Genomic DNA, 26,527 nt, shown 5'->3' with positions numbered 1-26,527 from the left:
ATTGACTAGTGGTAAGTGAAATAAGTTCTTGACCATCGACCACCAATCCGCATAAATCAATTTAGAATGATTTTAAACAAAACTATGTTATTACCGGTTAGACGTACAATTATTGATTTAAATCCTGCTGGGCAAATGCAGACACCCGTCTTGTAATCACAAATTTCACTATTATTGTGAATAAAGTGTAATCACAGACCAGAAATCATCATCACATTTAGAATGAGTTATATAAAATAAAATTAAAAACTATGATTTATAATAATAATTATGTTATTACTTTGTAGACAATCGCTGCCTTGGAACCCTGCTGGACAAATACAAACACCCGTCTTATCGTCACAAATTCCACCATTATAACATACGTGACAGTCCATTTCACAATCTGGAGGATTCCATTTTGGTGAAGGGCAAGCTAATAGACAAAATAGAAAATTTAACATTTCATCATTATGACCGGATTTGAGTTTAAACATGATTTTCTAAACCAATACAAATAGGATTGTAATTGTAGTTTTGCGTCAGGGAGTTGAGTAATTAGATGTTTTGCCCTACTCTGACGTAATTTGTACGTTATACTAAGTACATTTGAGAAAGCTTGCGAAAAAATTCGCAAGTAGTTCTCGGGTGGGATTCGAACCCACGACTCAAATTACCCAAATGTACTTAGTATAAAGTACAAATTACGTCAGAGTAGGGCAAAACATCTAATTACCAAATACAAAACATATTGCTATTATGCTATTTGCAATTAATGATCTCACAGAATGTTAGAATAACATTTTTCTTTTTCAAGAACCTTAAGAAGAGTGTGGAGTTATAATGCATCATCAATTAAACGCACTTTCAGAACTTACCTCTAACAATAAGTCTCATGATACCATGTTTACCATCTGGGCTATCACCTGTATAACATTCATATACGCCATCATCTTTCATCCGTATGTTATTAATCACAGCAGACGTACTACCCCTAAGAGTGCCAATTTCCTCGCCATAATTATGTCTCCAACGTAAATCGTTAAGAAAGCCACCTTTACTAAGATTGATAGTAACAGACTCTCCAATACCGACGGTTATCGTTCTGTACTCCATAGCATTAGTGGCTGTAAATAATAACGTTTATACTACTAAAGTGTAACAGCGTTACTTAATAATGTATCAACTACAGTATTATGCTCCAATTTCATTATTTCAAACAATTATTATATAATATTAATAAATTTCATTTTAATATACTGCAGTATATTATACAGTATTATATAACACCTAAATAAATTCCTGTCATTTGATTGGACGATTGTGGGTCACATGGCGTGCAATAGTACGCACTATTAAACGATCGTTTAATAGTACTTTTTGAAACATTTTTGTGTACGAAAAAAAAAACGTCTTGCGGATGAAAAAAAAATCTAGTACACAAATTACCCTATGATATGGCTCTGTACTGTGAAATACAACAGCGCCACCTGTTGTCCAGTCTCGGTTTCATTTGTAAACACCACCGCGAGATATGCAACAGCAGCAGATATTTGTGTACGATTTGGACATATATGTACTAATTTCATTCAAAAAGGCGTTTAAATTAGCTTTAGATCGTTTTTAGGATTTTGATTAATTAATGGGGACATCCCTACAAGACGTGGAATTGTTGGAAAAACCATAATTAGCCAAGATAAGTTCCAATTGTCTGTCGAAGTTTTGCCTTTCAGCCAAGCTAGTACTAGGTTACTAGGTCTAGCCTAGGCCATGCTAGTATTAGGCCTAGCTTAGGCGTTTTAGCCTTGCTAGGCCTAGGATTGTTTGGTCGTTTGTTAACATAATTAACACAAAAGTAGGTGTGTTTACGAAATCCATATAAATATAACATTTAATATAAAATTATTAAAAACCAAATGTTACTGTTTTTAATCAATGTGAATGAAATGTAGTAGGCTTTGGCTAGGGCTACCTTTTATTTGATTCAAATGACAAGAATTTATTTAGATGTTATATAAAACAAATAATGAATGTTTTGTATTCGTGTAATGGTACAAATAATGGCACTTGGTGAATGATGAAAGGTTATATTTCAACTCGGCTCATCGCCTCGTTGAAATATAACCTTTCATCATTCACCTCGTGCCATTATTTGTACCATTACACTCATAAACATTCATTATTTGTATATTATTAAAATGAAATTTTTAAAGTGTGAATAAAACAGACGAAGAGAGGCAGGGTTCTAACTATGTCAAGATTTCGAATTGAAAATTATATCAAAAACAAAAATAGATAATTGATAAGATGAGATATTGTAACACCAAAATAAATTCCTGTCATTTGACGATTGTGTGTCACATGGTGTACAATAGTATGCACTATTGAACGGCCGTTCAATAGTACTTTCCGTGTACGAAATATCGCCTTTGGGAAAAGAGAGTATGAGGGCTCACGGTTGAACGATTTTGGATTCTTGCCCTTTGATTGGTCAACACACTGCAGAAGGACTGTCAAACACACGGGAAAATAATTTATTAAAATTCTTTGAATGAGGTTAAACAAAACACTCGTTTTTATCATTTAATAAACATGTAGTATCATTATTATTTGATTGAATTTGACAATGTTGTGACAAAATATGTTTAAAAATTAAAATAATAGTAAATATACAGTATATATATATAAATAGTACTTTTAATCATTTAGATAACAGTGGTATTTTATGAAATCTATTTCTCTTTTTTTAAATTTATAAACTGTATTTCAATCCAAATAAATATAATAAATAATATATTATTTTAAAAAACTGTTTCAATGTCAATTAAATGTAGGCTATAGGCTACTAGAGGCCTTATGATTCAATTCAATCTGATTCAATTGACAGAAATCATATAATACAAAATAATGAATGATTTGTATTTGTGTAATGGTACAAAATAATGGCATTTGGTAAATGATGAAAGGTTATCAACTCGGCTCGCCTCGTTGAAATGTAACCATTTAATAATCATTTACCTCATGGCATTATTTGTATACTAGTGTATTTTATGGCATTACTCACCAGATTCGGAGACCAATACAATTGCTGAATTTGTGACTACTTCCTCTCTTTTTGCTTTAAATGAAAATACACCAACTCTATCAGTCTGGGGTTGTAAGTTACTAACACCTAGGAACGTGAAATCGGTGTGTACTCGGTATACAATGTTGCTACTTGTGTTAAATATTTTACCGTCTGGCATATCTCTTGAGCTACCACCACTTACATAGCCAGTATCATCCCAAGTGACGTTATCTTTCCCATCAATATTCTTGTATAATATTCCAACTGACAAATCTCGAATGTCTTTGTCGTTTTGAAGTACGTATCCTTGAAAGTAATTATCAGTACTAGATGATGTCAGTGGTGAGCCAGAAAAAACGACTATATTTAATGGATCTAAAAAATAATAATATTTTAATTACTTATTTTAGTCACTTTACTTTTAATATTATACGTTAATCAAGTAAGTGAACGGTGGGTAATATATAGGAAATTTTTCGAGAAAACAGTTGCTTTCCGGATATCAAAGTTGATTTAATTTAAATAATATATATTTTAATTATAATCTGGCATTTTATAAATATTAAAAATAAAAATCGACTTCCTACACAAAAACAAAAAAAGTAATAAGGCGCAAAAAAAATATTTAAAAATAATAATTCTACACTGTGTGTAAGCCTGTGTAGCATACCTGATGACCCGGATTGAAACGTCAAAGAGAAAGCTAGGCCTATGACCAGGCGAATACAGCTTGGAAAACGTTTAGCAAACATATTCACTAAAGTTCACAAATGTTCACTTGTGTATTCTCCAGAATCAGTTAGTGCTTAGTAACATGCGCCTCATGTAAACTTGGTGTTAATGATGTTATACGTCTTAATGCGAAGAAATATAATAGCAACTGTAACATAAGTCAAGTCAATAATATTGCATCATATTCGTTGTCAATTCATGACGCCTATTGTTGTGTTGGCAACAAAGAGACAATAACATCATCACGACGCATGCAAACATTCCAACTAGTTAGGCCTATACCTACAACAAAATCCTTTAATTGATTAATTTAATCTTTTCACTTAGACCTATTAATAATTTTTAGCAGTATGCATTACGGTATATCATGTTATCTTTTAATTGTTTTTGATTGCAGACAATTATAATCCTTGGGCGGATTGCATTATAAAGACTTTAGAAAACCTTAGTTACCACCGTTGAGGGCATTATTTGTGTGTACAAAAATAAGAGGTATATTCAGAGCGTCATTCTGACGACTGGAGCATTCATTCCTACGGAGCGCCATTTATGCCTTTATTAACTTCAATAATAGAAATAATACTACGGTAACTGCTCAAGTGGACCCAATTTAGCACCAGGGTAGCACAGTGATATAAAATAGAAATAAAGTCACTAAATTATAATATCTTTTCGTATGTTAAAACACCGTGCTCAAGTGGACACAATTTGGCACCAGGGGAGCACAGTGATATAAAATAAAAATAAAGTCACTTAAGATTCAATATTTTCGTATTAATACACTGTGCTCAAGGGGACCAAATTTGGCGCCAGTGGAGCACAGTGATATAAAATAGAAATAAAGCCACTTAATTTTAATATCTTTTAGTATGTTAATACACTGTGCTCAAGTGGACCCAATTTGGCGCGAGTGGAGAACAGTGAACAAGTAAATTATTATTATTATTATAAACATTTAAACAAATCCGTAATAATTATTTGCAAACTGCAATTTTCAGAATTATCTTAATTTAGTAGTTTTTTTTGACAGTATATAAAAGGATGACGATGACAAAAGTGTATTTCGACCGTGCCAACCCGATGTTGCCGTCATGAAGGCCCTAAAAAGATTTTTCCCACGTGAAATTGAAATTAATGCATGAAACGTACGCGAAACGTAAATAAACATTGAGAGAGGCCAATTCCTCCATGGAAATAAAATTAATTAATATATTACTCCATGGCGAGAGAAAGTAAAAATACTTCTTCCAAGAAACCCTTCACAAGTTCTCCGCTTTTTGGGTTTAGCCGCTCTTATGCGGGAAATTGTAAGCCTCCTCTGTCTGTTTTGTGCAAGGAGCTAGTAGTTGTCTCAGGCAGCGCGCTCTCAGGCAGCGAGCCATTGAAATGTACGATTCCTACAACACGTAATTAATTGCTAGCCTAGAGAGCAGTGCGAGTCGCAACCGCTCTGAGAGTGCGAGGAGGAATTACCTACTCTACTGAGGCGAACTGCATGCGTGAGTGATTTGAAAAAATATCGCCCTCGCCGGCCGCGATATTTTTTTTCGCTCAACGAAACTGCCAGCTAGCCAGAATACTGTTTTCTGATTGGATGTTGATGTCACGTGAGATGTTCAAATCACTCACGCATGCAGTTCGCCTCAGTAGGTAATTCTTCCTCGCACTCTAAACTAAGTAGTAATTGATATAGCCCAAAGAAAGCTTAGACCCACAAGAATAAAAATGAGTATAATTTGTGTACTGTAATTTTTTAATTTTTTAATTTCTGCTATTTTATTATCAAAATATATGCATGTACTCAAAGGAACTTTAAAAATGCGCGTAGGCCCTATATGAACACGAGATGGGAAGATTAGACCCACGAGAATAAAAAATATATTTTGGTGTAATGTTTATTGTTTAATTTTGCTGACTTATTACTCGGACTGTGTCGTCATACCTATAAACACGTCACACACACCCACACAGCTACTACTAGAATAGACATGGGTTTAGAGACTAATAATTAGGCCTAATAGTATTAATAGAAACTATAATTTTAACACGTAATTCTTTAGTAAAAAATTATATTAAAAACACCATAAACTAAAGGCTGATTATTTTGACAATCCACACAACAAAACGCCGCTATTCTTTTATGAAATCCCACGCGGCAACCACAGCGGAGATAGGCCTAGAATCGTACCGCACTTGTGTAATCACTTGTTGTTGCTATACGCTTGGGTGCACACGGAACAAGAAAATTTAACTGATGAATTATTCATGTTTATGTTGTGACGTTTCATGAGGGGGTCCCCAACTTATGTACGAAAAAAAAATCGCGGCCGGGGGAGCTGCTCCGTGCTGTGAAATGGCGTCGCCCAGTTTGACCTTTTAACCCTGTACTTCCGATACTGTGTTTTGAATGCAAATTGAAGAACAGGAGATTCTTGTGTTATAAGTTCTTTGGTCTAGACCTAGGACATCCTACTAAGGATATTATGATGAATTTTTCTATTTTATTCTTTAAAAGGTTAACGAAACCGTGTACATTATCAACAGTAACATTTTTCCTTACTGACAGTGACAAAATCTATTGAAATTGTACTTGATTTTCACCAAATAATGCGTTAAATATAAATGGATTCCACAGAGTTTTTAGCCCTCTAATTAATTTTGTTCTTTTGGCGTTCCATAGAAACCAAAATATTGAACATTGAGTGTGCGAAATGCGAGAAAAACAACGTCTGTAAAATCACCAATTTAATGGATTTATTGTTACTTTTATGTGATTTTTCTTCATTAAAGTAGGCCTACTAATTCTAAGCTGTGGTATTCAGGATAAAGTTGGTTAAAATACAAGGCAGGTGCAAAAGGAAACTAGCCTAGCGGGCCTAGGCTACTTCAATTTCGGTGATTGCCTTGCAATTTTGAGAAATGATAAAATGATGCATCGCATTTTTTGATGATGGTAAAACGATGCCTCGCATAAATTTCTGACTTGCCTCGCATGCCTTCCCTGCCTCGCGTGCCTCGCTGCCTCGCACTTTGTTACTACCCTGGCGTGTTGACCGCGAATGACTAACATATTATGTTCCCCATAATACACGTGCACAAACTCATTTGCATAACAACCACGACGGCATACCAAACTGTTTAAAATAGAGCTGCAAGGTCCCCGAAAATGACATCTATTATTTTTTCAAACAACATGCATAAGAATCTTCAGTACCCCACCATAATTGGGGCTGAGCAAAGACAATTTTGAAAAATGGAGCTACATAGATTCCCGCCCGAAAAATGGCACTTTACATGATTTGAAATTATGTGAAACAAACTATATAAGACTCACCAGGACAATAGAGCTTGTCCCCGGAAAGTGCACCTATTCATTGAAATATGAAATTAAATATGAAGTCTCCAGTACTAGCCCACCATGGTTGGGGCAGAGCTAATAATGAGAATAGAGCCCAGAATTGCACTTATACTTATTACTATACATAATCACCTATGATATTTATGATATTTGTTAAAAATTCAACTATCCAGATGCGACTTCAAAATTTTAGGTGATGGAGTTTTCTACTTTAAAAACTCGACTTCGTATATGCCTAAGGCCTAGCCCGGCGGCGGAATTAGTCTAAGCTTTGAAATCGGTCTGGAAATCGGCATCTTTGCAAATGTTCTATATTTGATCTTATTTCTTATTATTATTATCAATCATTAAATGACTTTTCTAACAACCAATAACACGCCATTTACAACAAAAAAGGGATGATTTATGAATATTTATGAGACCTCGCAACCGTGTACATTGCACGTGTGGATTTTAAGGAGGTGTGTGTAAACGAAATATTAGAACAAAATCGAAACACATTTTTATACCACTGACGGCTGAATATTAATTACATATAGGCCTAATTAGTAAGTTTTATATTGTTTATTGCAACTACTTTACTCTAGGCCTAAGCTCCTCTCTATCTAGGCCTAGCTAGCTAGTAGTATTATTAGAATAGTAGTACTACTGTACTGCATATAATACAGTTATATATAAATATATAAATTATTAGTTATATATTATATATAAATTACAATGTATATACAATTTAAATATACTGTATTTAATGAATAATTCATTAAAATTCAATTGATGTTTACAAATAATTTAAAAATCTTTAATATTGTAATTTATATATAATATATTATATATAAATTACAATTTATATACAATTTAAATATACTGTATTTAATGAATAATTCATTAATTTTTTATGGGTGTTTACAAATAATTTAAGAATATTTAATATCTAATACCTGTATTATGTACAATGATGATGCTGTTATGACAGCGCCATAATTATTTTAAATAAAAATTTAATCTAATAAACCTTTAACAGTTTTTTACATAACAAAATTTAATTAGCGATTGCATTTGCAACCATCTGCCTGATTGCACGTCCATTGTTGTCTTCAATGTGTTCATTGCGCTGCCCTGCATTCCCTATATCAATATCCTCATCATTTTCAATTTCTGGTAAACCCAAATTACGAGCCATATTATGAAGGACCATTGTTGCTGCTACCACAGCGCAGGTTCTGTGAGGCTGCAGGTTCTGTGAGGCTGCATACGGTTTTCTTCGCCTTTTCCAAGCACCTATTGTCCTCTCGACAATACTTCTTGTTATGGAATGTACATTGTTATACCTTCGTTCTTCGTGAGTAATTGGATTTATAAAAGGTGTCAACAGAAATGGCCGTAAAGCATACCCAGAATCCCCCAACAAATATCCTTCTGGCATTTCATCATTTTCAAAGGCTACGCCAAGACCACTCTCTCTGAAAATTCTGGAATCATGCGTTGAACCGGGCCAACGCACTACACAATTTGTGAACCGCATGTTTGCGTCACAGACGACTTGGATGTTCAGGCTATGATATCCTTTTCTGTTCACATAAACAAATTCGTCGACTGTTGGAGCTTGTATCCGGACATGAGTGCCATCAACCGCTCCAATGACATTAGGGAAACCAGATATGTCATGAAATTTAATTTTTGTTAACCTAATGCTTGCTGCATCCATCGGGGAAAACACATACTCATTCATATGTCTCTGTAAGGCCAGTGAAACTTGCCTTACAATTCGGCAAGCTGTCGATTCATGAATTCCTACAAACAAAGGAATACAACATATTATAATCTTGAATTAAACTAAAGTATTAAATAACAATTGATAATAGAGAATATGTATAAATTTAATTTTATAAATTTATAAGAAAAATGTAACTTAATTTATATATTAAAATTATAGATATTTTTACCATAATTTTATTTTTATTAAAAACTAAACTAAAAGATACAAAAAACAAGGCCAACAGCCATTAAGTCGCGTGCTACAATGCATAGTGATACCGGACCGACCGACAGACAGACAGACCGACAGCCGACCGACCGACCGACCGACCGACATAGTGAACTATACTGACCGAAATTACTGAACATTAATTAAAAATGTTGAAATGTTTAAAAACATTTATATTTTTTTAATTTACACGTGCGTAGCCTGTCACTTTTGACGTGCTCGTATAACGTAATAATTATGGCATAGATCTTCTCAATTTTTGTAAAGAAACGAATTTAAGAATTGCTAATGGTAGAATTAACCCAATGTATAGTAAAAGCTACACTTTCATAGGACAACAAGGCAAAAGCGTAGTCGATTATATATTGACAAAAGCTGATAACTTCAGGTACATAGAAGATTTGAAAGTAGAAAATAGAATAGAATCTGATCATATGCCAATTACGTTTCAATTAGGCCTACTAACTAAAGATAATATAAAAATAAAAAAATTAAATATTGAAAATTGTCCTAATCCTAAACAAACTAAATTCAATTGGTCAGAAACATATACTGAAACATTTAAATTAAGATTACAGCATAATAAAATCGATGAACTTAAAAATGAAATAACTAACTTGATTAATGATAACCTAATTGATGAAGCGGTTTCAACTGTAGGCAGATTGTATGAATATGCATGTAAAGGAATTATCCATAGGAATTCCAACAAAAAAACAACTAAAGCTAAAGACACATGGTATGACAATCAATGTCTTGCACTTAAAAACAAAGTTCGAAGAAATTTAAATAGATTCCGACACAATCGTACACAAACATTGCTTAATGCATACCTGGAAATAAAAAAAAAGAATATAAAACATTAATAAAAAATAAGAAATACAGCTATATTAAAAGATCACGTACAGAATTGATTAGATCATTAGGAGAAAAAAACTCCAAATCATTCTGGATTAAACTAAAACAAACAAAACCAAATTTTCCAAGTAACATATGTATTAATACATGGCGCACTCATTTCGAATCCTTATTTCATATTGATGAAAATAGAGATAATCAAAATGTAGAAAGTATCATTAATGATGAACCTGCTGTAAATGAAAACGAACCTAACCTAAATAATGACATTACAGTAGATGAGGTAATTCATGCCATTAAATCCCAAAAAACAGGTAAATCACCTGGAATCGATGGATTATTACCAGAACTTTTTATACACTCATCTCAAAATGTAATCAATCTAATAACAAAATTATATAATATAATTTATAATACAGGACAGTTTCCACAGCAATGGGCAACCAGCCTTATTGTCCCAATATTTAAAAAAGGTGACAAAGAACAACCAGAGAATTATAGAGGAATATCACTTATTCCTGTTTTTGCTAAAATTTTCTTACATATTATCAATAAAAGATTACAATTTTGGGCAGAAGATAATAACATTCTACATCAGGAACAAGCCGGTTTTAGAAAGGGGTTCAGAACATCGGATAATGTATTTATTCTTAACACAATCATTAATAAATACCTAGGAAAAAAACGTGGGAAAGTATATGTTGCTTTCATTGATTTTAAACGAGCCTTTGACTCCGTAGGACATCAATACCTTCATATAAAACTAAAAAATTCAGGAGTAAAAGGAAAAATGTTAAACGTTATTAATTCAATGTACAATAAGTTATCAGCACATGTTAAGGTCGACGGCAATATTAGTAATTCTTTCAAATGTCTAATAGGTATACAACAGGGTTCGCCACTCTCGTCCTTTTTATTTAATGTTTTTATTAATGATTTGAGTGAAACATTAAATGAGGAAGGCGACGAGCATAGAATCCAAATAGGAAATCTAAAAATTAATCATTTACTCTATGCAGATGACCTTATGTTATTTGGTGATATCGTTTATGGTCTACAATATTATTTAAACAAGTTACCTATTGTACAAGATGGGAAGTAACTGTCAATGTTAACAAGAGTAATATTATGGTGTTTAAGAATGGTGGTAATCTTAACAAATTTGAAAAATGGAATTACAATGGAAATACAGTTGACATTGTCAAATCCTTTAAATATTTAGGAGTTGTTTTCAACTCAAATGGTAATTGGAATAAAGCCAAAGAATACAATTGTCAACAAGCTAATAAGGCTTTGTTCACATTAAAAGGATTGACCCATAGACGTTTTGGTAACCTCCAAGTTAATATATGGAACCATATATTTGATGTTAAGATTATGCCAATCTTACTTTATGGTAGCGAAATATGGGGTTTAAATGATATATCAGTATTAGAGAAAGTTCATCTAAGATTCTGTAAATACATTCTAGGAATAGGTAATTCTGCACCAAGTGTTGCAGTGAGAGGAGAATGTGGAAGATTCACTATCCAAATTCAAATTATCATTAATATAATTCGTTATTGGCTTAGAGTAATCCAAATGGATAATGACAAATTTATTAAACAATGTTATGATTTTCAATATAGAAAAGCTCAAAGAAATGAGCAATGTTGGGCCAATGACGTAAAACAAATACTATGCATAAATGGATTTGGTAACATATGGTACTCACAACAGGTTAATAATATATATACTTTTATTTCAAATTTTAAACAAAGGCTTACAGACATTGAACGACAGAAATTCTACGAAGATACTAGGCTACACTCTAAGCTCCAATATTACAAGCACGTTAAATATAAGTTTGGGATTGAAGAATATCTAACAAAAGTAACAAATTACAAACATAGACAAATTATGACTAAGATACGACTAGGAATTTTAGAATTAGAAATTGAAAAAGGAAGATGGAATTGTATAAATAGAAATGAAAGATTATGCAAATTATGTGCTTTACAATCAATTGAAGATGAATATCATTTCACTTTAGTTTGTCCATTTTATTCAGATATTAGAACTAAATATATGTTTTCCTTTTATACAAACAACCCAACTAAATTAAAATATATTCATCTTATGTCTGCCACAAATACTGATCTTATTGTTAAACTTGGAAAATATTTATTTTTTTCATTTAAACGTAGAACAGAATTTTTAAACGCACTCAACTGATATTTATTTAACATGTATTACATTGTATATTATTTGGGCCAAAGGCCATATATAATAAATGTTTCTTGGATCTCCAAGAAAGAATGAGTAATTTCGAGTTAAGTAAGTCAAGAAAACAGAAATCGGGCAAAAAGAGTGCGCAATAACATTTAACGCGCAGTGCGCGCGCAAAAATCTGCGCAGTCATGGCAATTTTGTAAACGCTTAAAATTGCCTGAAATGTACTCTTATTTCATCGAAAATAAATTTTGAACATTTTAAGCGCGCGTACGCATGCGTTACATGCGCTACGCACGTAATTGTATTGCCATATGATGATTTATGCCCTGAAATTTATGAGTACCAAATTTTATTTAATTGTGATTCATGGTTGTGAAGATATGATTACAAACGTGATTTCGTTAAATCGTGCGTAGACCGCGTAATTTTTTATTGCGCATCGTGAAAACATAACCACATCGATTCCTGGCCATAAGCAATATTCTGTGAAAAATTGACATAGCTAGATTAAACTGATATCAAGATAAGTTCAGAAAGCGATAAAACGCATAGTGATACCGGACCGACAGACAGACAGACAGACAGACAGACAGACCGACCGACCGACCAACATAGTGAACTATAGAGTCGCGTCCACGCGACTAAAAAAAGCAGCCTATTTACTAGTACAAGCTTACTAATTGGCTTATTGACTCCGCTCAATCACCATACCGCCGCCGTGCAGCGGGTGAATTTTTTTAAACGGGTAAAGGTGCGAGAGTAAACTAGCGCCGGCGCGATAGTCATAGCCTAGGCCTAGGTATAAATAATTATAATTTATTTTACTTAATTAGACTAAGTATTTACTAATTTTATACCTTCATTTAATATCACTAAAAACTAAACAATATTATTATTGTAGTTGTACTAATTATTAATATTAATACTTACCAGAAAGATCGCCGGAAATGTGCACACTTGGAGGACCGGTGGCAGTGCATTATTCCTATTTGTAACATTCAAATCAATTGCTAGATTATCGCTAAGCGTCATTATAGTTTGCCGGTGGAACCGAAATTTTCTATTTAATTCGTTGTCATCATATATATAAAGCGGATGCAATCTATCGCGAAAAATACGACCTATTCTCTCTCGATAGCCTTGCACCGCGATAAAGTTCGCCATTTTTTTGTCTTCGCGACGAATTCTAAGCCTGCTACGAGGAGGCTTAGAATCTAAGACCGCGAAACGTCCTCTCGTAGGCTTAGACTTTATATTGCAAGAGGCTTTATTCTAAGACCTCCATTGAGGGCGGTATAAAGCCTAGGCTTAAGTCTAAGACCGCGGTTAAGACCTTTATTGCAATCCGCCCCTGTTAAGAATTGTCGAAATATAATTGACTACGTCTAGAAATAGTTTTCTTGACATAAAATTAATTCTGTCTCCATTCTGTCGACATATAATTCCTTTTGTTGACACGAGATAATCAATTATGTCCTTTTCAAAGAATATATTTAATTTTGTATGGACAGAATTATTATTCTAATTAAACAGAATTAATTATGTACTACATGACATAACTATGTGCGTTATGTATGAGGAAAGTTAATAATGTCTGCACAGAATTGTCACATAATTGTATTATATCGATAAAACTAGAAATTCCTCGAACTTTTAATCATAAAAGGTAGATTTCGCCATACAAACTTTCTAAGAATATAATATTATTATTATCAGATATGTCTAATGAAATAAGTAAAAAGAGAAATGAAATAAACGATTATTATACTGTAGAGGGCTTCAATCAATCCTTTTGGGGTTTTTTTATTTATAGCAAATTTATAGCAAAATCATTGCAAATCAGTTCAGACACTAAGATTGTTGATAAGTGTATTTTGATGAACAGATTACCAATAACCGGACATCACAAAGCAAACAAAATTCCAACAATAATATACACTCAAACTATTATTAAAGATTTGTTTATCACAATCACTTAAGCATATCGTATGGATATATAATCATTTCAAAAGAAAGTGCCGAAAGGAACTTCTTTGTGTTTATAAATAATTTTTGTGACATGACATGGCTTTTGACAAAATAAAGTAGATACGTGCTCTCATCAAGCTACAAATGTAGGTTTCTGATTGGATATATGAACTATTACTATGTCAACATATAATGTTACTCTAATACTAAAAATGGTCATACTACAACATTGTTGGAAATATATACTGTACATACATTTTCAAGCATCATTCAAGGTTTTTCAGGAGCTATTTCGGCTTAAGTGTCATGGTATGAAAGAAAGAAAATGAAAAGAAAAAGTTATCGTCGGTTAATTGCGTAGGGTGTGTTAGATATTGAGTATTACACACTTGTTGTTAGAAGTTCGAAAATGTAATCTTTTATTATTTTATTATGTTGATTAAGAAGATTTCGGTTTTCGAAAATGTGGAGATAAAGCGGTTTGGATTAAAATCCCATATTAATTGCCTACAAACTAAACAATGTATTTGGTTAAAAGGGTTAATTGTATTTTCAGTTTACCTTAATTATTCCTATTCTATACTCTATACAATTTGTTGCTTTATTAAAAAGGCAATTTTTTTTATAATGCGCGTTTTTTCACAACCACCAGTTTTACAGATTACGTTTTGCTCGTTTTTGTTTTTTTTTTTTTTTGTCAAACTTCATAATTTCTTACTATATACTAGTTATAACTATCGACTTCATATATTTTTCTTTGGTACTATGATTTTTTCTTTGGGTCTAGTAGGAATAGGTTGTCTTCGTGTGACCATAAACATGTTCCGCTAAAGGCGGTTTAAGGTTTGCATAAACGTGTTCAGTAGAAGAAGTAGCAACAGTAAGGTTAATATCGTCGTATGCACTTTCTTCACATTTTTTCGACAAAGTTTGATAATCCGTATCTATTGTGCATACATTGTGTTGAGTAGAGGGTTGAGTAGATTTACCAACGTCCTTTTCCAAATGTTTACGACGAAATCTAAAATTAGTAAAGTTTGAATAGTTGTGTTATATTTCATCGATCAACGAAGGTAAAGGATCAAGTATCGTTGTGGGATTTGTCAGCAATATTTTCATAAAAATAATGATCTATTGAAAAATGAAATAGAATTCTGGGTCGGTACGGTAAAAGAATTAACTAAACAAATCCTGCCTACATCTTCCAATTTCACTTGCAAATTCCATTGATTTATTGCAACGATAACTACTTTTATTTTGTTAGAAGAACTTTAATAGTAACTGTGTCAGTCAATATTTAATTTCTTTTTTAACCATAGAAACATTACTTTACCGTTGTAATATCAAGGTGAAAGCAACTGTGATAACTGACGAAATTATTGAGCCAATTACAAAACTTATTACGTAACCTGGAAAAAATAAAAGAACACATTTATTTCTATGGTTTCCTCAACAACGTGTAAGCTTTTTGGCGAAAAATCAACTGCATAACATCAATCTGAAAGGTAAACAAGGAAAAGATGTTACACACCTTCAGTCTGGTTTGAGTTTCCTTGGTTAGCACAATCTGTTCCAAACACAACTTTCTTGCTGTCAGATGTTCCGTTAACGCTTAAATATGTTGCCAATACTGTAAATGTATATTCTTTACATGACTCAGTGTCTTTGCCAAATACAACTTCAGTTTCTGTTGTTATCACTTGCCGAGATACTCCATCACCTGACAATTCATAATGGTAGGTCACCTGATAATCTGGGATGTCACACGTAGAAGCTTTCCACTTTATCAACAAATGTGTTCCGTTTGTGAATGGATTACTCTCTATCGATGCCTCTATTGGAATAAAAAAATAAATAAAATACCAAAATAAGTACTATAATACTAGAATGTAATATAGCGTTTCACGACAAATGTAAACATATTTAGTAGGTCGACAAACCAACCTGAGGGAGCTGTTTGCACTGTAAGGTCTTGTCCCCAACTGCCAGCGATATCCAGGTTATTAACAACTCGAGCGTTGATGACATAATCAGTACAGCTTGACAATTCTGAAAATTCAACTTCCAATTGGGAACTACTTGTGCTGACTAGGCCTTGTACATTTCCATCCACGTCCGAGTATCGTACTTGATATCGGAGAATCCGACATTGGACGTGATCATATTCACTAGATACGGGCTGAATATAATTTTAATAGAAGTACAGGAATTGAAGTGACGGAGACAAAAAAAAAATATAGTGTTTTATTATGTGAATATAACATTGATCTAGGCTATACTATGTTTTTTTATTGTACATTACAAACCCCAAGGAATGTATTCTTTTACTTTAATAATACTTTTAAACTCAAGAAAGAGGCTAAACATAAGTAAATGAATTGCAGTATAGAGAAAAATAATTCAATATGTTGTTCTGTGCATTAAAAAATCCCAATAGTTTATACTTATATTTTTAATCATACCTTTACACTCAAAATTATGCGATAGTCTTCAACTTTTTCCAATTCAATCTCAGGTTCGCCGATAGGTTCTATATTAGGTAATGTAATTGATTAGTATCTGATGCACAATGACTTTCGCAATATTTAATATTTTAATATTTGTGGTTTTATTTTTATATATTAGCTAATTCATTACTGTAGGTATGTATTATGATAATTATATAGAAATTGAAAGAATTCTCATCTCTACATAAAATATACTACAATATATCATATGGCAAAAACTAACAGCAATGATAACAAAGAACGCCCTTTTATTACTTATTTTAATAAACTTAATTTAGTAAACTTTAAAAAAAAACACTTTAAAACAGTCTAAGTTATATTCTGATTACTTGTACATATGATGCTTGTTGATCCAATTGCACTTCTTGGTCCATCTACCTCGATACCACCACCAACCATCCTCGACAATTGAGAGTAGAATTGAATTTCTGTATTTGGAATTATTTCATTAATAACAAAAACTACATTGTTATCTGGTTTTTCAGTTATTGATATAAATGAATCCATCTGCGATGATTTATAGAAAAGCTTCCGTTTTGTAATTGTTCCTGTTCCATAGTCTTCACCAACAGTCCAAGTGACGTAAAACGTTAGAGTGGTTGCTGTCTGGTTTACAACAGTTGGCGGTTCAGAGCGGTACGGTAATGCTAAAAATGAAAATCCGCTAGGCATTAGATGATTATACTTAGCTGTCCTACCATATTTCATTTAGAGTGACAGTACAAATTTCCATAGGCCTAAACTAACAATGAAAGTAACAGTACTAATAGGCCTATCATGAAGAATGCGACTTCCTCCCGGACTCCAATAATATTCATTTCAGGCAACATGCGAGGCATAAATGATACTCTATATACAAATAGTTAGGGTCTATACTTTATAAGAAGTATTTCGTTACCTATGCTGCACCTTGGTCCAGCCCAAGCCTCACGACAGCCATTAGCACAACTTCCATCTCGATTACAATCTTCAGAATCTTTACAATGACATGGAAAGTTACACAAAACACCAAAGAATCCAGACGGACATGTCGTAGGCTCTGTACAAACAAAATATGTAATTAATATGTTAACTATAAAGTAAAGTAAATGAATGTCTAAAGTAAAACAAAAACAAGCTTGTTGCAGTTTTATAACTAAACGTTACATAACTAAGGTTTTCATAAGCATCTTTATCGTTTCAAGTCAATTAATTACTATTCAGTAATAACCGGATGGTTCAGAAATTCTTCTGTACCTATGAAATGTTAATGTTAATGTCACTGTCACTGTTTTCAGGAGGACAATGGAAAACATGTTTTATGATTACGCATGGTAAAGCTGTATAGAAATAGCGGTCATTTTGAGTTTTACAAAATGATGAGAAAAGTACTAATGATTGCGAACGACGTTCAACTACAGCGATGTATTTTTTTTAATATTGACTTTTAAAAAGGATACAGGCCCAGCTGTACATACTATTTCCGGAGAAAAAAAATGTAATAATAGTGAAAGGTTTGTCTATGTCTCTGTATAATATAATAGTATTAACCTTTTTTTTTATGATTATCAAAAAGAAAAATGTATCAAACAGTGTTTAATATCATAGAAGTTAATAAAATAATATTTATTAACAAACTTTAATACTAAGAAGATCGAAGGAATGAATTCATAAAAAGAAGCATCATACTACCTAGACACTTGTCTCCAGTGAAACCAGTCGAACATGTTGACCCGGAAGTACATCCTATATCTTGATTGGACAGGCTTGGACTTCGATTACAATCGTCATTGGCACAGTTACATTTTTGCTGACAATCTGCTCCATAGTATAAATCCTCATCTGTGGCATTGGTGTCTGGATATAAAACCTCACAATCTTAAAACCATAAAGTTTAAGAAACTTATAGAAAATTTAAACACTAATAAACTAAATTATGACACAAAGGTTCGCATTTATTCAAATTATTAACGACCGTATATTATTATTTTCATAAAATAGTTTAGGTCTAATAATACAATGCTATTGATAACAGTAATATTCAATCAATCAGATGTGTACAACATTTATAGTAATAAATGTAGTTAGACGCTAGAATATTATACATGGAATAAATGTAATTTTTTTAAAAACCTGTTTCACAATCGTTTTCTCCAAAACCATTGACGCATGTACATCCAACTGGATCAGGTGGACATAAAAGAGCTCCACTGCAATTTCCACCAGCAGCACATACAACGTTGCAGTCACGACCCCAGTTGTTATTACCACAACCTGTTAACATAATTGTTTTTTCCATTTTAGAAAGTACAGACCTATTTTTTTACCCGTTCAGGCCACTAATGAATTTTAATTTAGGAGTCGGCGATTTTCTTTCTCTTAGGTAAGAGAGACAGAAATCATGAATCATATATAGTTTTCTACGTGATTGAATTGCAAGATAGCCGACCTATTTCCTAAATATAACTTAACATAATCCTCTAAATAATCTCTTCTCTCTCACTATGAAGTAAAAATAAGTTGTTCATGGGATTTTAACTCCTTACATCGACATGCCTATAGTCCAAGCCATTCGGCTACACAGTCGGTTTGATGGAAAGCGTTTTTATTAAGCTTGGTTCCCACTAGGGCGCAACGCAAAGACGACGTACGTAAGCGAATTCACTATCATTATCGCTATACCTAATATTAGCTGGCGGTCACGACTTAATTATCTGCCAAGCATTATCTGCGATCCCCTAAATAAGCCCAAATCAAGTTCTATAATCATAAAACCCCACCACACCTTTTCACTATGAAGTGTAAATTAGGATATTAAGAGTGTTAAATTGCATATTCAAAATAAAATCTTTCTGATTGCAATTTCGGAGTAAACAAGTTTAGTTCAAGTTTATTAATCGATCAGCTTCAAGAATGAATTTAATCATTTCTGTATTGCGTCAATAAAACATAGATTGTGTAGGTTTACAGCTTTGTATTTTTCTAAGCAGCTTGTAATTATGATTTTTCTTACCTTCTTGTTTATTTTATCTGTTGATATTTTTTGTAATGTATCTTTCTTGGCTGAACAAATAATTAAAGGTTATCTTTTACTATGATAACTTAACTATTATGTTATTATTACCAGTTAGACAATCACTGCCTTTAAATCCTGCTGGGCAAATACATACACCCGTCTTATCGTCACAAATTCCACCATTATAACATACGGGACAGTCCTCTTCACATTCTGGAGGATTCCATTTTGGTGAGGGACAACCTATTTACAACAACAACATCAATGAAATCAGGGCCGTAGCCAGGATCTGTGTAAAGGGGGTTTGGAAACTAAGTATTTGGGTCACTGCCCACCCCCCCCCCCCCCCGTGTGGTCTGAGAAGAATTTTGATTACACCCCTTGATGGCCGGAAATGGTAGCCTACTCTCGCACATAAGATTCATGATAAATGGCACCTCTAATTGTTGGCCGGAAAAAACACTCTCATGCACCATATGCTACCAATGAGCAAATAGTAGGCCTGTTAAGTGAACCCATCCTTCAAATTGTGATAACATTCTGAAACTTTGCACAGTTATTCATTAGGGTGTCAAAAACATGAAATGGAAGGGTTGCACAAAATTTGGTCAGGGGAAAGCCGCCATTTTGGATTTCAAAATGGCGGACCCACAAATGTTCACTTTTCAGGTGCATCTCTGCTAAAAAGGCACCCAGAGTTCTGATTTTAGGTACAAATTATATGGTAATGGGATCACCAAACATATTGGTATAACTAACATTTTGATTGCATGGCGGCCATGTTGGATTTCAAAATGGCGGACTTAAAATTTTTCCCACGAGATTGATTCTTCTCTTGGACCACAAGCATCAGCCGCTTACTTTCCTTTAGCGGTTGCGATACAACTTCATCTGTTCAAGGAAAAGGTAAAGCTACATTTAACGAGACTTGGAAAAAGAGCCCTGTATGACTCTAGTTTTCGAGAGGATGTCATTATCTGTAGGGGATGTAAGGGAAACAGACACAGATTATCTAGAACAGTTTGTTGTAACTATGTACTGCAGAAAATTTAATGAAAAGAAGGTAAATGATGCAAGACGATATCTTTTTACAACAAGAGGAAAGACTATTGAAAATATCCCCCCAACATCTGCGGCATTAAGAGAACATGTGAAACGGTCTGTTCTACAAGCCAGGAAGTCTGTCTAGAGATGCTTTCAGGGTTCAACAGGACCCAGCGAACTGGGGATGGAGGAAGGACGGCAACACATTTAGTCCAGTTTGGAGTTCATTGCTGGAACTTTCATTTGTCACAAAGGTTTTAATTCGCTGTGGACACACCGACTGTGATCTTGGACGCTGTAAATGCAGAAAGAGTGATTTACGATGTACAGAGCTGTGTGGTTGCCAGGGAAAATGTGGCCTACAATAATTTTGTCCGTGTTAAATGCATGTAACTATAAACATAAACAAATAGTGTAAAGCCAGTACGGTTTGAGCTACGTTCAAAATGGCCGCCATGCAATCAATGACGTTATACCAATATGTTTGTTGACCTCAATACCATATTATACGTTGTACCTAAAATTATAACTGTAGGTAACGTACCATATTGAGTTCGCTATTTTGAAATTCAAAATGGCCGCCATGCAATCAAAATGTTAATTAAATACCAATATGTTTGGTGACCCATTACCATATAATTTGCACCTAAAATCAGAACTTTGTGTACCTTTTTAGCAGAGATATACCTAAAAAGTGAAAATTTGGGGTCCACCATTTTGAAATCCAAAATGGCCACCATGCAATCAAAATGTTAGTTATACCAATATGTCTGGTAACCTATTACCATATAATTTGCACCTAAACTCAGAACTCTGTGTACCATTTTAGCAGAGATATACCTACAAAGTGAAAATTTGAAGTCCGCCATTTTGAAATCCAACATGGCCGCCATGCAATCAAAATGTTAGTTATACCAATATGTTTGGTGATCCCATTACCATATAATTTGCACCTAAAATCAGAACTCTAGGTGCCTTTTTAGCAGAGATGCACCTGAAAAGTGAAAATTTGGGGGTCCGCCATTTTGAAATCCAAAATGGCGGCTTTCCCCTGACCAAATTGTGTGCAACCCTTCAATTTCATGTTTTTGACACCCTAATGAATAACTGTGCAAAGTTTCAAAATATTATCACAATTTGAAGGATTTGCCTAAAATATGCACCTTAACATGCCTACTAAAAACGCTCGTACTTTTTTCCTCATTCTCACACACATGGACTATTTAAAGGACGATAATATTTGTTGCCGTATGTTAGATGGCAGTGCTCTGTATGCGGAACCACCGCCAATTTTTTGATCATTCACTCGGTATTTTGTTTTGCGTTCAAGTTACAAGCCCCGAAAAAAGCAAACTTTTGGTGAGAGGCAAATTCAATGCTTATTATAGCCAGGGGCGGACCCATGGGTGTTGCTCTAGTGTTGCCCCGAGCAAGACAATTAATTTCATACTAAATGTTGTTTCTGCCACTAAATTAAATTTCATCGTATAAAATATCCATCCGGACTCCAAACTTGATAGGCTTAGTCATAAAGTAGTTACATAGTTGCAGGGCATTTTATCATTGTTGGATGTTTTGATGTTAGCTTAATTGTTAAAATTGGTAAAAGAAGTAATGCTGGCGCCAACAAATTTAACAACCTTCACAATCAAAATATTTCTTTGTAACAAAATCTATTTTAAATGAAAAGTTACAAAAATAATCCTCCGCTTCATCACTGCATCAATCCATGTTCATATCACGCAATTCATTTTTCAAAAATTTAGTAGTATAATAATAACATTTTGATTGAATAGTGATATTAGTTGCAGTTTTAAATTTGATTAAACCATTGGTAATCTACTGAAAATCGAAAATGAACTTGTGTTATAATACAAACAAAATTATTCAATCAAAGAAACGCTCTACTACACATGAGAATTAGATGTCGGTGGATAAACTTCTGACGACGAATAAAACAACGACAATCAGCTAAATGTATTCTTGATTTTATTTATCTCTGGCTTGTTACATTTTCATGCCACATTACCGGACTTCCCCCTCCTCTCGCAATGAACGGCAGTACAGATCTTCCTATCTAGGCTCGTGTATGTAGCCTACTACGTCAATCACAAAGTACCCACGCACAGCAGTGTTACTAGCGCCATCACAGATTACCTCACATGAAATCAACAAGGCCAACAGCCATAAGTCGCGTGCTCTCAGAAAAAAATGAACTTTCAAAAAGTACAGAAAAACGATAAAACGCATAGTGATACCGGATCGACAGACAGACCGACAGACCGACCGACCGACATAGTTAAAACTTGTCTGTACATCAAAACAGTTGGAAAAGTACAGAAAAGCGATAAAACGCATAGTGATACCGGACCGACAGACAGACCGACAGACCGACCGACATAGTGAACTATAGAGTCGCGTCCACGTGACTAAAACTTTTCTGTACATCAAAACAGTTCAAAAAGTACAGAAAAACGCAAAGTGATACCCGACAGACCGACCGACCGACATAGTTAAAACTTGTCTGTACATCAAAACAGTTCAAAAAGTACAGAAAAGCGATAAAACGCATAGTGATACCGGACCGACAGACAGACCGACCGACCGACCGACATGGTGAACTATAGAGTCACGTCCACGCGACTAAAAATTCATCGACAAACGAAATATAGCCTATATTCATTCCTTCTAAATATTAGGCATATTGCCAAGGCTAATAATCGATTTGTTCATAATTATTGCGTTTTGTCGGCGGGGGGGGGGGGGGGGGGAGGTTTCCGTAATCTAAGGTCAATTTTTAGGCCAAATCATAATTGTGCGTATAGTTTTGTATTTCCGATGCGTGTACCCTATTTATCTTCACTTCCGTACGTCCGTAAATATAAGCCGAATTTCCGTAGTAAATTATGGACGTTCCGAAATTGTATCGGCTTTTTACCGGTAGCAGAGAAAAGTTTGCTTTTTTCTGCAAATGTCCTATTATTTTCTTTGTTTTATTTTGGAGTGTGGTTTAAAACAACAATTTTCCAAAGTTTATACTGGATAAATAAAAATGAATTTTTGGAAATTGTGGTTTTAACATCTGACTTTATTTAGCATTTAATTCAAAATAATACAATTTAACGTTTTGCTCAATATGTTTATAGCAACAGGTTTATATTCTTTGTATAACTTTGTAAAATTATTAATTGATAATTAATTTACATTCATTGAGTACAGTTATTAGAATGTATTACCGTACCAAAAGTACCTTCATCGAGGACTTTCCCGTGACGTTCGCATTGAACGAAACAAAAAATGTTATCCTATGGTAGTCGCGTAAGTTTAATTACCGGCGGAATAATATAGGCTACAATCCTCTGTTTGCTAGCGCACTATAGAGTGAGTGACATTTCCGGCGAACTAACTACAATTTATCAAGAATTTTACGTGCGAGAGTATCATTTGCGGCCATCTAGGGGTGTCATTTAACAATTTGCTTGCTCAAATACTCAGTGTCTACATCCCAGGAGTCTTTGGGCAACTCCCTAGAAAAAAATAATCGAATGCTATAATGTAAACCACAGTACATGATACCATAGATATCACAGTGTAATATATATATACATTTACCTAAGGGCAAAATTCGGTAAGTTATTTCTAGAATGTTTACTCGATGGTATATAAAGTTGGTTAGAATCTCGGTACTGATTTAAACCACCAGATGTAACCCTGTTTACTAATTTACCCCAAATAGGGGTGTTTTCCGACCGAGTGGACAGGAATAAAAGAAATACAACAAAGGGAGACAGGGTGGAGTCTTAATAAGAGTAGAAAACAAAGAAGGTAGGTTGGTAGAGATTTGGAATGAAACTAAAAAAAGCTTATATTATATATTATTATATATAATATGAATATAGTAGTCAAATTGTGTATTTGAGAAGGTAAAAACACTTTATGACTGACCTCTAACAATAAGTCTCATGATACCATGTTTACCATCCGGGCTATCACCTGTATAACATTCATATACGCCATCATCTTTCATTCGTATGTTTTCAATCATAGCAGACGTATTACCACTCAGATTGTGTATTTCATCACCGTAATTATGTCTCCAACGTAATTCGTCAAGATCACTTCCTTTACTGAGATTGATAGTGACAGACTCTCCAATACTAACGGTTATCGTTCGATACTCTATCGCAATAGTGGCTGTAAAATAATAAGTATTGCTTTAGTAAACCAATAATGGATTTGTATAGGCCTACTGTAAGTGTATCCGGATTACGGCTAATTCTAGTTAATAATTTTCTAAAATAAAAACATACATACCGGAATTAGATGTCAATACAATAGCAGAATTTCTGACAACTCTGTTTTTCTTCGCTTCAAATGAAAATACACCAACACTGTGAGGCAGGGATTGTAAGTTAGCAACACCAAGAAAACTAAAAACATCGAACACTCGGTATACAATGCTGCTACTTGTGGGAAATATTTTATTATTTGGCATATTGGTAGATACTAGAAAACCACCAGTTTTACCACCTACATGACCAGTATCTTCCCAAGTCACGTTATCTTTCCCATCAATATTCTTGTATAATATTCCCACTGACAAATCTCGAATGTTTTTGTCGTCTCGAAGTGCGTATCCTCGAAAGTAATTATCAGTACTAGATGTTGTGAGTGGTGTGTCAGAATATACTGCAATATCTAATGGCTCTATAACACAAAGAAAGCAGGTACTTTACTATACAAAATTATATTTCGCCAAGTAACAAACGTATGGGATGCGGGATGCCGCGACCTTCTTAATGACGTCTAATAATAATAAGACAACTTAATATTTTTTAATATTGATGAACAACATATATTAAGAATATAGAATGGGCTTGTGCACGCTCTAAAATAAATAAGAAATATTTATGCAAATATGTGTATATACCTGATAATCCAGATTGAAACATCAAAGAAGAGAAGGCTAGGACTATAACCAAGCCTATACAGTTTGGAAAACGTTTAGCCAACATCTTCACTAGGTTTACATGTCACTATTCGTACACTCATGTACGTTTGCACCAGTATTAATAGCTAGTATAATGAGGCTTAGGTTATACCTAATAATCTAAACACGTAGGCCTACAATAGAAAATAATAAATAACTGTAAACTAAACAAATACTCATTCACTGTAAAATGCTTCCTTGTTTATTTTACTACATGTGACGTCTATAACTTGCATCAACCTTTGTCCATTGATTCTTTAACTATTATATGAAGTCCTTTTATATCCTCATCGATAATCCGGTACACAAACTCACACAATTTCAATAATAATAATAATAACACTAACACTAATAATAATAATAATAATAATATATAAATAAACAATAAATAATAAACATAATAATGTTCAACATAGCGGAGAAACAGAGGAAAAGGCATGATAGTAAATAAAAGGAAAGAAGGGGAATAAAGAAAAAGAGTAGAGAAAGAAAGAAGAAACCTTAGATGAATTGTGTGAGAGAGGTGGTGGTTAAACAAAACCAACAAAATATTTCAAAAGCATTAATTATTCCTATTATTTCTTTATAAAGTAACTAGTATTATTTATTATCAATTGTATAGAAAGAATACCGTCTGAGTTCAGTTAATTAAATTCAGAAAACGTTTGGCCACATATTTACACCAACATTCAGTTTATATAATCAACCTGATCACGTACAATGTATAAGGAAATAAAACACAAAAATAACAAACAGACCCAACCAATAAGTGTTTATACAAGAGTTTCCATGTAATGTTAACATTGTCACGGAGTTGATAATCCAATTGAA

At 33.5% G+C, this 26,527-nt stretch overlaps 2 protein-coding genes and 1 long non-coding RNA gene across 3 annotated transcripts; all 3 read right to left on the bottom strand.

The window, feature by feature from the left end:
- Positions 1-8,175: 8,175 nt before the first annotated feature.
- On the bottom strand, positions 8,176-13,356 carry LOC140049852 (putative nuclease HARBI1). Its single transcript, XM_072094802.1, has 4 exons — positions 13,123-13,356; positions 9,938-9,953; positions 9,583-9,585; positions 8,176-8,927 (listed from the first exon to the last, which is right to left on the bottom strand). Exons 1-4 carry the CDS (start codon positions 13,354-13,356, stop codon positions 8,176-8,178), a joined length of 1,005 nt encoding a protein of 334 aa, XP_071950903.1.
- A 623-nt stretch (positions 13,357-13,979) lies between these two features.
- LOC140049851 (uncharacterized) lies at positions 13,980-18,753 on the bottom strand. Its single transcript, XM_072094801.1, has 9 exons — positions 18,708-18,753; positions 18,339-18,524; positions 17,566-17,706; positions 16,997-17,314; positions 16,623-16,690; positions 16,105-16,339; positions 15,692-15,994; positions 15,494-15,569; positions 13,980-15,181 (listed from the first exon to the last, which is right to left on the bottom strand). The coding sequence occupies exons 1-9, from the start codon at positions 18,751-18,753 to the stop codon at positions 14,944-14,946; spliced, it is 1,611 nt and encodes a 536-aa protein (XP_071950902.1). The 3' UTR covers positions 13,980-14,943.
- Positions 18,754-19,841: 1,088 nt separating this feature from the next.
- LOC140048823 (uncharacterized) lies at positions 19,842-25,032 on the bottom strand. Its single transcript, XR_011845153.1, has 3 exons — positions 25,021-25,032; positions 24,652-24,900; positions 19,842-19,905 (listed from the first exon to the last, which is right to left on the bottom strand). It is a non-coding gene; the product is annotated as an uncharacterized lncRNA (long non-coding RNA).
- Positions 25,033-26,527: the final 1,495 nt, after the last annotated feature.

Source organism: Antedon mediterranea, chromosome 5 (genome assembly GCF_964355755.1).
Source record: "Antedon mediterranea chromosome 5, ecAntMedi1.1, whole genome shotgun sequence".
Lineage (NCBI taxonomy): Eukaryota > Metazoa > Echinodermata > Crinoidea > Comatulida > Antedonidae > Antedon > Antedon mediterranea.
This window is presented reverse-complemented; position numbering and strand designations above follow the sequence as displayed.